The sequence below is a fragment of the Drosophila santomea genome, chromosome 3R (genome assembly GCF_016746245.2).
Source record: "Drosophila santomea strain STO CAGO 1482 chromosome 3R, Prin_Dsan_1.1, whole genome shotgun sequence".
Classification (NCBI taxonomy): domain Eukaryota; kingdom Metazoa; phylum Arthropoda; class Insecta; order Diptera; family Drosophilidae; genus Drosophila; species Drosophila santomea.
Window position 1 is genome coordinate 25,211,387 of NC_053019.2, and position 14,730 is coordinate 25,226,116.

At 40.7% G+C, this 14,730-nt stretch overlaps 4 protein-coding genes and 1 pseudogene across 5 annotated transcripts; 3 read left to right on the forward strand and 2 right to left on the reverse strand.

Moving 5' to 3' along the window:
- Nucleotides 1-129: 129 nt before the first annotated feature.
- LOC120454310 lies at nucleotides 130-2,537 on the reverse strand (annotated as a pseudogene).
- LOC120452110 (probable salivary secreted peptide) lies at nucleotides 2,534-3,073 on the forward strand. Of its 2 annotated transcripts, none has more exons than XM_039636188.2 (2): nucleotides 2,534-2,756; nucleotides 2,811-3,073. In XM_039636188.2, the coding sequence occupies exons 1-2, from the start codon at nucleotides 2,562-2,564 to the stop codon at nucleotides 2,979-2,981; spliced, it is 366 nt and encodes a 121-aa protein (XP_039492122.1). In that variant the 5' UTR covers nucleotides 2,534-2,561; the 3' UTR covers nucleotides 2,982-3,073. The 2 variants fall into 2 exon arrangements, with proteins under 2 accessions (XP_039492122.1, XP_039492123.1); XM_039636189.2 differs by having other exon boundaries at nucleotides 2,814-3,073.
- A 7,644-nt stretch (nucleotides 3,074-10,717) lies between these two features.
- LOC120454660 lies at nucleotides 10,718-11,824 on the forward strand. Its single transcript, XM_039640163.2, has 2 exons — nucleotides 10,718-11,100; nucleotides 11,566-11,824. The coding sequence occupies exons 1-2, from the start codon at nucleotides 10,818-10,820 to the stop codon at nucleotides 11,577-11,579; spliced, it is 297 nt and encodes a 98-aa protein (XP_039496097.1). The 5' UTR covers nucleotides 10,718-10,817; the 3' UTR covers nucleotides 11,580-11,824.
- On the forward strand, nucleotides 11,682-12,320 carry LOC120454658. Its single transcript, XM_039640161.1, has 2 exons — nucleotides 11,682-11,781; nucleotides 11,893-12,320. The coding sequence occupies exons 1-2, from the start codon at nucleotides 11,766-11,768 to the stop codon at nucleotides 12,216-12,218; spliced, it is 342 nt and encodes a 113-aa protein (XP_039496095.1). The 5' UTR covers nucleotides 11,682-11,765; the 3' UTR covers nucleotides 12,219-12,320.
- A 250-nt stretch (nucleotides 12,321-12,570) lies between these two features.
- Nucleotides 12,571-14,476, reverse strand: LOC120454657 (fatty-acid amide hydrolase 2). Its single transcript, XM_039640160.2, has one exon. The coding sequence runs from the start codon at nucleotides 14,278-14,280 to the stop codon at nucleotides 12,709-12,711; it is 1,572 nt and encodes a 523-aa protein (XP_039496094.1). The 5' UTR covers nucleotides 14,281-14,476; the 3' UTR covers nucleotides 12,571-12,708.
- Nucleotides 14,477-14,730: the final 254 nt, after the last annotated feature.

Below are 14,730 nucleotides of genomic sequence, written 5' to 3' on the forward strand. Positions count from 1 at the left end.
CAAGTGTCAATAAGTGTCAAGGCCATGAAGAAAAAAATATATATATTAAAATAAAAAAAAATATATATATATTTTTAAATATACACCTCTTATCACTTCATTTATGTATTTATAGCTCAACGGAAGTATATTTAATGAATACAAATCCAAAATGATTTATTGTATACCCCATTTAAATGCAAACGAAATGTTCGATCGCAAAATGTCGAATTTTTCTGTTGGCAATTAGCACACAATATCCGGTATTGTCAGTGCGAAATCCACTTGGGCACCCTTAAGAATCGAGGCTCAGAACGAATTAAAGGCCATAAACCGCAGACAAAGAGGAAAAAGTACCACCACAATTGAATGGTGGCTGCCACCAGATTCCGGGCACAAAAGACGACAAAAACGAAGAAAAAATTTGTTGCCATTGTCAGCTTAACGCGCTCGGTTCACTTTGTTCCGGTTATAAATGGTAACGTGTGGTTAAGGGTTAATAACTCCCACTAGGGGTGTGTGGTGAAAATAAGACACTGCGACCAGATCCAAGACATTTTCCGGATACAAAAGAAAGTTTCTGGCTCCCCGCGACAACGGCAAGTGTGGCTGCTAATGAAAAGTGCCGTAAAAGTCTGTCGTAATATCGTTTGTATGGCCATTGGTAGGGTGTTCGGGTGGTCGGTTTGTCATTAGTTTGGCACGCGGGTTCTTTCCAATTTGGGGGAAGGCAATATCTCTCTGGGTGATAAAGTAGCTGACTGAGTTATTTAGGGTGTCGATTGCGCATCCTTAATTTGTTCTTCCGGAATGGCTTATTTGCTCGGGAAATGCGTTTTGGCACGAAGGAAGTATTTTTAATCCGAGGATGATTCATTTGGAAAATGGTGGCTCATTCTATGATTCATTCTATAAAATTCATTCTATGATTTCCTTAAATCGTAAACGCTACTTTTTCAACCTAACTATAAGTATAACTAACTAGTTGGTCGCAATTCATTATGCTCAGAACCTCAGCCTTTCTGTTAGAGAATTACATCCTTTCACATCCTGGCTTCCAGTTTTCCTGCTCGTGTCCGTCGTCTTCATCGCATCTGCACTTGGCATAAGTTAAATGTCGAGTAAATGTGGCTGACAACCATGATGATGCATCGTTGCCTGCATGCGGCACTTTTTAAGATCCTTGTCCTGTCCTTTTTGTGTCCTGAGTTCTGAGTCCTGAGCTCTGAGTCCCTAAGTCCTCAGTCCTGGGCATGCAGCGTGTATGAAATCAATGACATGTTGTCGGCAAACTTTTCTCGGCACTAAGTGAGTTTTATCCCACCCTCGGGGCATTAGACTAATATGAACTGATTTACCCCCTCGGCCAGGTTCCGACCAAAAAGTTGACAAGTGACAAGTCACATTGTTGTACATTAAATTAATGAAATCATTCCGCAAGTTTTACAGGTCATGGCCGTGCTCATTGCTCTTCTTCGATTACGGGAAACTTGAAGTGTCTCTCCGGATCTGCGGCTCATAAATATCGAGCACATTATGTCAGGAGCAGGAGCAGGCAAACAAAAAAAAAAAGATACAAAAAAAAAAAACGGAGGGCGGAAGGATGCGGGCCTGCAGTCAATTGTTGGTCATCAATCTTTTAAACAAATGCGGTTCAATGGCAGTGACAGCAGCCAAGAGGGTTGAAATGTAATGAAGAAAAGGGGGCGGAACTGCGATGCTGAAAAGCTGACAAAAGGCCAGCAAAAGCCAGATAAAGATGAGTGGTAAAAATCAAGTAGAGCTCGACTAACACATACCCAATTTGTGTATACAGCGTAATTTTATAACAATCTTTTTAAGCGTTAAATAAAATTATCAACGGTTCAGCTTGCCGATTACTGAAAACTAAACTGGAATTAACTAAAGAAAGCGTTTGGTTCTAAAAATGTAAATTTAAATTTCTGAAATTTCTTTATAAATTTTAAAAGTTATAAAATGATATTTCAAAAGTCTCTATGGCACTTTACTATTGGTTTGATATTTCTCCTTTGCTTGAAACTTAATTTGGGAAATGCCGAGCACGTTGCAACTATTGGACACTGGAAGAAATCGGATATTCTCCTGCTCAACCAGGACATATTCGTTCAAGGACGAAAAAGAGCCAAAGTGTCGCACAAGTTTCATTACACACAAAAAGTGACTAGCAGTCAATTGGTGATTCAATTGATGATGATTAATATATTTTTTCAGAGCGATCCGAGAGTTATTAGTGCCATTGTACTAACAAACTATGATAAATCCACGTTTGGCACCGAGGGAAGTCTACTCGAAGGTGGCCCGAATAATGTCTACTGCTCCATTCGATTGTCAGCTAGAAGTAACCATAACATAAACTTTAATCTCAAAATTTATAGCAATAACAAAGTTTTAAAGTAAACACAAAAGTCTCTGTCTTCATCACTAAACCAAACTTAAATTTTAAAATGATGACCAATAGGGTTAAACTGTGACTAACATGATTATTGTTTGTGACAAAGCGTTACTAGAAATAGAACAGCTAGTTCGACTTTACTCATTTCTCGATCAGCCTCTGAGTAATCATGCCGCATTCTATTAATAGCATTTTTGTGGCAATTGCAATTGTGGCAGCGGTAAATGTGGTATTTGCTGGCCACGATGGCACTACCACCTTTGGGGTATTGAAACCAGGTGCCAAATTAATACACAAGGAGGAAATTGTGGAGGCCAAAAAGTTTTTGCGCGTCGTCACAAGAAAAGTTCACTTTAAGCCTCAGGTAACAGCACTCAATAAATAATTTAGTTCATTAGTTATTCATTAGTTTTCCCAGCAGCCCTACAAATTGAGCGCAATTGTGATCACCGATCACAGTGAATCGAAAGGAGGAACAGCTTCGCTGCTCGAAGGAGGACCACCTGGCAAGTTTGCCGTGATTGGTTTCAGATCCGATCGAAATCACGGTCTGAATTTCACACTGGAGATATACAGCGCTGCATTTTGAGTCTCAAATGATAAAATCGAGTGAAAATCTATCAACCTTTTCTGTGCTACTATGAGATACCGTAAAATGCTGTAATAAATTGTTTTCTGGCATATCTGTTTTATTTAAATATTTTTCGCTGTGCACTTGACTCGCAGCGGGACGAACCATCCCTCGTCTGGTTTTGATGGCCATGGCGGCGACATATTACTTCCTTATTTTTGTGGGCCGGCGACCTTTCACCTTTCACCGTCACGCTCCGAAAAGTGAAACATTAGGCCCACCAATCGCATTGTGTGTTGTTGGTTGAGTGTGTTGTGTGTGTGTGTGCTGTGTGAGTGTGCGTGTGTTTTGTGTTTCGCATTAAAACAATGACGAGGCGCAAACATTTTTAGCGCTGACAGCGAGCCAAACATCCGCCAGATAAAAATGCCCGCGAGCAAGCACACAAATTTGATTGAATCAACGGCGGCGCATCGTCCTGTTCCGTCTGTATCCATCGTCCTGGCCATTGTTTCCCCCACACCCACTCCCCCGCCTCCTAGCTGGAGTCCTGGCCGTTGGAGTCCTAGTCGTTCGTGGGATGATAATGATAAGCGCATAAAACCATTAAGTGATTCCACTCAAATGAGCACGTTAGCAGGACTGCGAAGCTTGTTGGGACCGAATTATTCGCTTACTGGCTGATCTACCATCGCGTACACTCAAAAAAAAGCATAAACTCATTGCTAAAGTATTAAAATATTATAGGGTAGAAAATGGTTCGGGCAACAGAACTAAGTTTGTAATTAAAAACATACTTTTTATATCAATTAAAAGTCTATGATTGCTAGTGCTTACTTTGTTGCATCCACTTGATTACATGAGATACATTTTGCACTTTGTAACTACAGTGAAGCCCACATGGGTTCACTGTAGTCGCATCCACTAATTGAATAGCTCACAAGGGCAAAATCCTCGCTCTGAACCCACGGAAAGTGAATCTATCGAAAAAAGAAACAAGCGAATCGAGGTTTTTTTTACTTTCTGCCAGAACAACCCGACATGGGAGGTCGGAAAATGGGAAAATGGGGGAGTGGCCGTAACTGTAACGATGACAGCGATGTCCTTAAACCGCCGGTAAAGCGGAATACGAGGGGGGAGGGCGGGGCCAGGACTCGGAATTGGAAAGGAAAGGACGCCCCGTTCATGTTAAATGGCCAACAAGGTGACAATGCAGATATAATGCTCATAAGCAGACGCCATAAAGCGACAAACGTGATGCCGACCAACGACCATTATGCTGATGATTTCGCAGGACATTTCGCGATTGATAACGCTCACTTACTGGTGAAAAACAAGAAAAAAAAGTTCGCTTATCGGTTGACTTTACGCACAATATAACAGACAGATGTCAGTGAATTGCTGAGTGATGTCGCGTAATGCTATTAAATGACAAATGAGGAACTTCCATGAAGTGGCACTTTATCACCGAATAACGAGTATAAGTTTATTATATTGCATTAAAAGTGTAAGCTGTACTAAGAAATAGTTTGTTACATTTTGAAATGTTAAAAACTCCACAATCAATACTATTTATGATTTCATTTGAGTTGAGTTACATTTCTTTCTTGTTTTTGCAATTTCCAAATGAAGTAACACAGAGTCATAAGTCCAAAAGCCACCCACATCTCCGAACGAAACTTTGTGCGGCTGACATTAGTTAATTGTCAGCCGCTTCAGTTTGCAAACATGCATTTGGCCAAAAGCCAACAGGGCCAACAAAAAAAAGAAAACGAACACGCCGACAGTGTGGAAAAAGCTGTGACAACGATAGTCGACTATCAGATACCCGTTACTCAACTGAAGGCAAATGCAGAAGTTCATTTACCCATTTTACTAGTCTAACGATTCAGATTTATGCAGTAAATAGAATCGAAAAACCCACTAACTGCTTTCCAACGTTTCGAGCATACCCTATTAATCAGCGCGTAGGGGGTGTAAAAAATGGAGAAACGGTTACAATTTAATTAAGTTCTTGGAAGGCAATTTGCGCCAACACTTAAAGTTGTTCCCTCGACTTGTTTTCACGAAGCTCCCAGGACTTTTTTTATGTGGCTATATGGTGTTGCACCTTCGGGCTGGCAGCAAACTAACCAGCGAACGGAAAAGTCGCCTGCTAATTACGCAAATGTTTCAACTTTAAAACGGCGATGCCATTTCACGCGCCCTGCGTGTGAAATTTATAAATGTCAACTGCAGGAGCCACCCGCCTTCACTTTGCACTTTGTTTTGTCTGTTTAACTTTTGTTCATAGCTGGGTGACTTTTGCTGATTGTGCAGAGGCTGGTGGAAGTGGTGGTAAAATCCACTCGAACCTTTATCTCCGTCTATTTTTTCTTTTTTTTTGTTGCACCGCACTTGCAATTTGTTATATTTGCTAGTTTTTGAAATTAAAAAACTCTTCTTATCCGGCAGAAAGCAAGTGAGTAGGGACTAAAGACATTATGCTTTATGCGAGTGCAACAGTGCGTATGCGTGCTAAAAGTCCTTGTACTTCACAGATGCAATGGCAGATGCAGGAAAAGCGCATTTTTATGCATGAATATTAAATTGCTGGTGTGCAGACATTTCGCTTTAAATTATTTTTCTCTATTTTCTACCTTTTTTTTACAGCCAACTTTTAGTATGAACACTTAACTCAACAACTTAAATTTTAATATAAAACAATTCTTTACTCTTACAAATTTTTATAAAATAATAATAGTATGCAATAGAATCGCTTTCGAAAGGTGAAAAATTAAATTTGACTCAAGGTCTTGCCAAACTTTTCCAATTCAATTTGAGACGTCGGACATGTCAACACACGGCTTTTCCAAGCAGTTATTTCCAAAGGAAAAACTCAACAGACTTAGATTTGCAAAAGGGTAAAGCCCACACACACTCACACACACACGCCCACACACGACCACACACGAGCCAATATATACATATATAATATACACGAGTACACATAAAATTGCATTACAAACACAAATACGGGTAGTACGCGTATAAAGCTCCGGAACACATTTGGCAGTTACTGTCACTCAATCTCCATTAAGTCCATCCCCAACACCTTATTGAATTTTATTGTAAATTGGAAAGAAAAAAAAATTGCACCGACTGCAAAAGGCCAAATGGGAGCTGGAAAAACCAGGCAAAACGAACAGCAAACGTGGTGCAAAGATTTGTGGAAAAAAAAGAATGGAAAATGGAAAAGAAAAGGAGAATGTATGGCTGGTGTTTGCATTGGGACTGAAGTTTTCAATTAATTTGCATAAACGGCCAAACGATTATGTAATTTGTATTCGCCACATAAATTATCACGCAATGCAAATAGTTCTCAAATATGCGCCCCCACAGACAGCAAGGACTCAAATGGGCGGAGGTCCTGCGAGAGGGAAGGTCGGCTTATTAGAAGCGCATGAAACGGCCAACTATCAATAAATTACCAACTGGGGCGTGGTAACTCTAGTGTCCCAAAAACCACAAAAGGCACTCGCATTAGAGTTGTAACTTTGCTGGCTCTTTTGAACTAGAGATAAATTAGTAAATTTAATGTAATATTTTAATTAAATTTATTAAACATTATCCTGCCATTTAGCTAGGTACATAAAGTAGTAAAGTAGTTTATTAGGAACATAAAATTTTGATATTTTATATAAATAATTTGTAAATAAGATTTACATTTGATAGTATATTTTTATATTAAATTCATAATTGTTGCATACAAAAACTAGCCATTTAAGGCTAACTAACTTTATAAATCATTTTTAAACATGATTTTTAGTATATATTTTATTAAATTCATCTGGTTGCATACAAGAGCTAGCCTTATATGGCGAAAGGAAATGAATATGTTACCTCCAATCCCAATCAGTTTATCAACCACGAACCGAACTAGCTCCTTTGGGGGCCTCAGCTCCATTCGTGATGCCCTTTGACAAATTTTTGGGGCTCTGGCATTTGGGTTGGTTAGGTGCTTTGCCAGGGACCGCAAATTTTATGCACGTTATAAATCACGGCCAAACAACGACGACAGCGCCGACGACGACTGCAAAACTGTTCGCATTAATTGTTGCAACGTCATTTTCGGGCCTATTGTGTTTTGGCCAGCACCACACCCATTGCCATTGCCATCGCCACCACCAGGCCAAAAACCCATCGCAGCCAAATCCCCAACTCACATTCGGTGGAGCTGGCCAATAAAAGGCGCATTCTGTATGTGCTCCAGACGCCTTTGTGTCACGTGGCAATTTTCGCAAAAGGAATGCCAACAATGTAGACGTTTTCCCTACAGCAAATAATCTGGGGGCCAAAAAAATTGAAAGTCCAACTACTTTATACTCGTTTTTTTTTTTTGACTTTCCGGAGTGCATAAAAAACTGCTGTTTAGTAGCTGGATTTGTGGATTTGTCAAAGGCTCGTCGACGAAACGCGATACTGAAATTCTGCTCATTACATTATAACAATGAGTTTTAAGCAGATGATTCAGAATCTAATCAATTTCAAAACAGGAAACGTCACTTTCTATTAAAGACTCACACTATTTCACAATTTTGTTTGCCAGACATTACATTATAACAATGAGTTTTAAGCAGATGATTCAGAATCTAATCAATTTCAAAACAGAAAACGTCACTTTCTATTAAAGACTCACACTATTTCACAATTTTGTTTGCCAGAGATTTATCTTTAGTGCATTCATTTTCATTCGTCGGCATATATAAGTCGCAAAAATATATTTTTTCTTAGAATTATTTGGTTATTCGCTCATAATGTTCGTCTGCCGCTATTCTGCCGCTATTATTGGGATCTTTATCCTGCTCCTTGGATATATTTCAAGCCAACCCATCGTGCCCTCATGGATATTCGATCCTGAAAAACTGGAAAATACTTCCCGAGAGAAACGCTCCGTTATCTTTTATCAATATCCATGGGCACATAATTACAACTCGAACGAACAGTAGTATGACATCTGGAAGTATATAGTTTAAGATATTTTCTGAATGTGTAAATCCCTTAAATTAAATGTATATTATATAATTGATACAAAAATTATCATTTAACGATTCGTTGTTCATTTGTGCCCAGAAAGGAATAATATATAATATGTAAAAATAAAATAAATAAAATATGCAGACGTCTTAGCAACTCGATATTCGCAGATGGTCAAACAAACAGAGGAAAAAGTTAAACAATTTCGTCTTTAATTGCTTAATGACGAAGCGATAAGAAACATATGATTTAAACTAATAATAAACATCGACTTGGTATAATTTTAAATACAAAAATCGCATGTGAGAAGGCGTAACTGATTTCGCCTTTGTGTCACGTGGCAATTTTCGCAAAAAGAATTTCAACAATGTAGACGTTTTCCCAACAGCAGAGATAATCAAGGGCCAAAAAATACAAAGTCCAACTACTCTATACTCACTTTTTTTGTTTGTGCTCCGCATAGGCAAATGGTTACTTGCCGGGGTGCATAAAAAACTGCTGTTTAGGTGCTGGATTTGAGGATTTGTCAAAGGCTCGGCGACGAAACGCGGATACTGAAAATCTGCCACGGTTTTTCCTGCCCATACTCGTAATTTCACATTTGCGGCACAAAAGAGCAAAGTACGGCAAAGGAATGCCTGAGTTAATGGGACTGGGATTTTGCTTTGGGCAATATACAAAATATTGAAAAAAATGAGCAAAATTTTAAAAAATATTTGGATATTAACTTAAAAATCTTAGTACATATAGAAACGGTTTAGATAATACTCGAATCAGCTAGAAATATGATTTTCGTATATCTAACGAAGTGAAGTAAAAGTATTAACCATTTAACAGCTTTGCTATCTTTTGCAGCCCAGTCTGTACGCATATGTCCATATTTACATACCAAATTTCGTAGCGTACGGATGCGTATCCATTGTTAAAAGATAATACCGGCAAATACATAAAATGCAGGCCCAAACACTTGAAAGCAAAGTTATGAACTGAGGTGCTGGGGGGCCAGGCGGGTGGCCCAAAAAAACAGCAAAAGGGCGTCGTTAATATTTCAAAAACAGAAACACAACCGAAACGAAACGAAACGAAAACACGACAGAGACATAAACACAGGCAGAAGCGACAAACAACAGGAGCAGCAGGAAATGGGAGTTGTAATCTCGAAATACTTGGGCAATTGCACAAGGAGCCCACACACTTGAGTTTTCCGGGTCCATTCGGAATATTAAGGCATATTTGCCGCTTGGTCAGCGATTCCGGGCGGAAAGGTAAATGAGTAAGTGAGACACAGCCAAGCAGACGAGACGAGGTGAAAAGTCACCTTCGTGTGGCACTGAATTTATGGCCAACAAGGACACCTTTGGTTAATCAGGCTAGGGATACCCTGGAGGACTTGTAGGTTGCATGCCAACCAGTCAAGTTACCAAGAAGTCACATACACTATACAATAATTATTTTATTAAATAATATCTCCGAGCTCAAATCTTAGAATATGAACAAACAAGTTTCACCAAAAAATGGCATTAAAAACAAGTTGTTATTTTCAAAGCTTAGTCCATTGCATAGTTTATTAATCTCTATTATGAGTTGTTATTTTCAAAGCTTAGTCCATTGCATAGTTTATTTATCTCTATTATTAGTTCTCGAAACAGTCGGTTGTATCTATGAGTGCGGTGCAAGCTTCCAATCGAAATTAAAATACCTTATGGCAAGTGTCTTAGGAATGGGTGTTCAGGATTGCAACTCCTGGAAAAGGATGCCCAGGATGTCAAGGATGTGTGCGTGTGTGAGGACAAATTAATTGTTGACAGCGCGACATCTTCGAACCCCCCAAACTGCGTTCCATACAGGAAGTTGTGGGTTAAGTGTTTCCTGACACCAAACGCATTTATCACCGCCCGAGCAACAAAGTTCAGAGGTCCCACCAGAGCTATGGATTGACCATGATGGCTCCGATTTGTCTAGGCTGAAATTCATTTCTTTCAATTTAAAAATCTCTTTCAAGTTCCCATGCAGATTAAAAAAAATATATAGAATTTCGCAATGGCATCATAGCAATGAGTTTGAAGCTGATGATTCAGAATCAAATCAATTTTAAAACAGGAAACGAGCATCCATTTAATGATTCAAACTATTTCTTACAACTTTTTTTGTTAAAGTATTAATTTTAGAGCATTCATTTTCTTTCGTTGGCATATATAAGTAGGAAAATATATATTTTGCTCAGAATCAATTGGTTTTTCGCTCAGAATGTGCGCCTGCTACTTTTCTGCCGCTGTTATTGGGATCATTATCCTGCTACTTGGATATATTTTAAGCCACCCTATCGTAAACTTAAGTATATTCAACCCTGAACTACTAAATCTCACCCAAGAGGAACCCAGCGCTTTGGGCGCTCTTAATAATTTTCCATGGTCACAAAATACAGGATAAGATTAAACCGATCGAAGTTAAAGTAATTAAAATTAGTGCAAGAGTAATGGCATCTTTAAATGTACATTAAATGTATTAATATAAAAAATGATCGTTTATGGTGTATGATGATTGTGTACTGTGATTGTGCTCAAAAAGGATTAACATTTAAAATGTACAAATAAAATAAGCAGATAAGATGGAAAAATTGACTGAATAATATGACTGCCTAATAATTAACATATACGAATAATATGCGAATAATTTAAAATACAAAAACAGAATGTGAGAAGGCCAACTGATTACCAGACATCACTCCCAAAATAAAAAGCCTCGAGTGCTCTTTCTCTCTCCAATAAAAGCAGATTTGTTTACGATTTCATAAACAAGCAGATCATACGAACAGAATCACTTAGTTGGCGTTCCAGAATGCACGCGACTTTCATCTCGGCTCTTGGGACAGTATATCTGCTCTACGTGTTCCTGTTCCAGGTACACCTCACGGCACAAGCCACCGTGAGTCCTTCGGTGTACGATCCTTCGAAGGTTGACAGCACCCCGGAAATAGGGTGCGGAAAGGGTGCTGTAAGTACTCCAAAACGGCCAATAAAATTTACAATTCAAGGAAAACCGACCAGCACCAGAAAGAATTCAACAAATACAAAAACCACAAAATGCGACCACAAAAATGTTTACTACAACTATTTAAACGGTAAGGACTCTTTGGTTATAATCAAATACATATGCAACCGAGAAACAATATACGAGTATATACATATATCCAGCATCAATTAAGCAAAGCACTTATATAGTTGCAATATTATTCTTTTCAATGTGTACGCACTCGTCGTCTAATTACAACTAACTCAACTACAGCGCCGTAAAGCTAACGCAGGCAGTAAAGACAATCCCCAGATCAGACAATCCCAGATTAGATTGCCCCAATCTAATTTCCGCTAATCAATGAGGCTTTTGCATATGTCCATATATGTAAGGTCATGTTAAATCCATTATCATGTATACAATTATACCACAGACTTATACAAATTGAATGCATGTATGTTCCATTTGTCGACGTATGTCCATCAGAGAACGTAAAGTATTATATAGGAGCGGCAATGTTTTGTTTTCTTTTTTAATCAATATGTATGAATATATTTTCTTTTTTATTCGATAGGCTACCAGTACTGATTACGAGGCCAGACGAGTCCACGATGTCCCCCTGCACAATCGCAAAGTCCACTGACTGACTCTTCGTTCTCGAATCGCTTATCACGGAGCCGTAAGCAACAGGTTTTGAGGTGCTGAACGCATGCCCCCCATAGGGCACTAGTTCTGTAGACTAAAACTTGTTTAAAATCAAGGTCCTTGCACAGCATGCTCTTATCAAAATGTATGCATTAAAAGTGTTTAATAACATTAAAATGTAAAATGTACGATGCCTTTTTGAGTGTGTTTTGTATGTGAATAAGGCGCCATAAAAATGCGCCGTCATCTGTTTCAGCACACAGTCTGCCTTCTGGAGTCACCATGATCACTCGCATCGCGTTTTGTATTCTCCCTGTCTTGATCATTTGGAGTCTGGTGGCGATTGAGGGACTGCCGAGCACAGAGGATTCCCGGAAGAACCTGCTCCGCCAGGACGACCTGTTGATCAACTGCTGTCGCAGCCTCAGGATAACTGATCCCAGCAACAATTGCATGTCCTGTGAGGACCAATTTAAGGCCATGGATCCAGTCACCGAGGACTCGGGCGATGTGCCCAAAACCCCACTGGGAGTTCCGTGTTCTCTCACTCATAGAGGATGCATTGGAAAACAAATTGCTTAGGCAGCCGGTAACAATCAATCATGAATTTAATTTGGACCAATACAATACAAATATCAATAAATATTTACTCCATAATAAAGCATAAAGCAAAAATAATTATATTCATAATTTTTGCAATTTTGTGTACTATAAATTATTTTGTTTAAAAAATTTATATGTAGCGTGGACTATTTGGCGGCTTAATTTGAATATGTTTATCGATTAGGCAGCACTGTGCAATTCGAAAGAGCTGCCACATCAACGCACAGCTGATTTTGTTATGGTTTGAAAAGTGATAGATTTGAATTAATTTAAAAGATTGTTGTAAACTGCTTTTAACCACCCAAAAGCAAGTAAGCTCAAAAAACCACGATTAAACGATTAAAAATGAGAGCCACATTTATTTATTTCCTGTAACAAAGGCCACAAGCGACAGTCTCCAGCGTTACCGACACCCTAAGTTCTCCAATAATAACATATCATACCAATGATCATACATCTAAAACATATACTAGTTCTTTAGCGGAAATGGAGGCACCCAGCCGCCAAAAGTGCGCTCCAGTTCCTCGGCGACCGCCAGGCAAAGGCGATCGTTGTTTGGATTGGCCACCACTTGGATGCCCAGCGGCATGCCCTTGGAGTCCAGACCCATGGGCACCTGCGTGGCCGGCAAGTGGAGCACATTGAAGAGGCTGAAGTACGCGAAATCATTGAACTTGATCAGCGGATAGTAATGGAATGGCGCTGTCCGCGGGGAACTGTGAAAAAACAGCACACCATCGTCGCCGAGCAGCTCCTGGACAGACTTCCGGCACTTGGCCGTGGCTTCCCTCATCAGCTTCTCCTTTTCCTTGGGCAGCACACTGTCAATCAGGCCATAAATGGCCGCCATGCTGTAGTCACTTTGTCCCAGTATCTTCTTGAAGAGCTCCATGAATGGATTGAGTTCGGCGCCGTTGCCCAGCAACAGATTAAAGTTGGCCGGCTCCTGGGTCATCCAATAGCGCCACATCTTGCCGGTCAGCTTGGTATGGGGTAGGTCGGCGTGTCGCACGTCCTTTCCGCTCACGCCCTCGAAATGTTTGCGTATCTTGTACATAACTCGTTCGGTTTCCCGGCTGATGGGATTGCACTGAGCCATGCCATTGGAGGGCACATAGAAGTAGCGCAGTCGCTTCAGATCCACCTTCTCATCCAGTCTCAGCTGGGATTTCAGCGATGACTCCACCAAAACCCGCATCATGGGCAGTAGATCCCGCGCAGAACGACTCATTGGGCCGGCACACACCATTGTTTCCTTTTCCTTGCCGGTTCTGAACGTGCAACCGGCCATGTTGACCGCACCGGAAGTTGGTTTGTGCCCGAAGATGCCGCAATTGAAGGCCGGTATGCGTATGGAACCGCCAATGTCTGTGCCCAAACCGAAGCCCGTACAGCAGGCGGCGATCAGTGCGGCCTCACCACCCGATGAACCGCCCACGGAACGCCGCAGATCGTAGGGATTGTTGGTGCAGCCAATTAGCATGTTCCTCGACTCAATCCACTTGTTGACCTCCGGCACATTGCTGGTGGCAATGATGATGGCGCCACTTTCCCGCATCAGGCGCACGCATTCCGCATCCGTGGTCGAACGTTCCGATTTCCGGCTCAGCAGGCCCAAAGTGTGTAGCTTGCCAGCAACAGCGGTGCTATCCTTGGTGGAGAAGGGCACGCCCAGGAAGGGCAGACGGCGGAGCTTCTCATCGCTGTACTCCTTCTCGTCCAGCTTGCGATCGATTTCGCGTGCCTGGTCCAAGGCCTCCGGAAATGGACCGTCGACCACCGCATTCAGATCCCGATTAACGCTCTCGATCCGCTCACAGTAGGCCTTGACTATGTCGTAACTGCGCAGCCTGCGTTCCCGTATCTGTTGCGCCAACTCCACGGCGCTCTTCGTAATCAACGACTGCTGTTCCAAACTTGGTGGACCCGCCACCCGTTTGTGCTCGCCCAGATACCAGCCCAGCACGAGCTCCAGCAGGCGATCGCTCAGGATGTGGACCAGTGCCAGCAGGGCAGACAGTACGTGGCTCCAAAATGACATGATGACGCCCTTTTCAATTTCCGCTGAGTTTTGCACTTTGCGCAATGCATATGCAAACCGAAACCGAGCCAATGACCAAAACCACTGTGGTTGCGATAAACCCAAGACGTCGGGTTGCCACCCGATATGGTGGAAAGCTGGCGCGGCGAGCTTTGCCGCCAAACCAGTTTCAGTAGCAGGTAAGGTGGATTTTTTATCTTGCACACTGGTTGGAATGTTGTAGAAACCCAAAAACTATTTGTTTCCTTAAGCTTGCAAAATCAATTTGGAAAATAAGCCGGAAATGAATACTTGTAATACTTAGTTATATAAACATTACATAAATAGAAAAAATAAATACATTTTCATTTCTAAATAGTTACTCCAATTTCATTAAATATTCCGATATCCGTTATCCGCCTACCAAAAAAAAGTTTTTATAAACAAATTTATGTTTTTTTCTCTGTTGCT

What these genes read in the sequence shown, in the direction of transcription:
- LOC120452110 (XM_039636188.2), top strand. Translation starts at nt 2,562, where the DNA reads ATGCCGCATTCTATTAATAGCATTTTTGTGGCAATTGCAATTGTGGCA. An exon ending in AAGTTCACTTTAAGCCTCAG is followed by an intron (nt 2,757 to 2,810) that starts GTAACAGCACTC and finishes TAGTTTTCCCAG; the next exon opens with CAGCCCTACAAATTGAGCGC.
- LOC120454660 (XM_039640163.2), top strand. Translation starts at nt 10,818, where the DNA reads ATGCACGCGACTTTCATCTCGGCTCTTGGGACAGTATATCTGCTCTAC.
- LOC120454657 (XM_039640160.2), bottom strand. Translation starts at nt 14,280, where the DNA reads ATGTCATTTTGGAGCCACGTACTGTCTGCCCTGCTGGCACTGGTCCAC.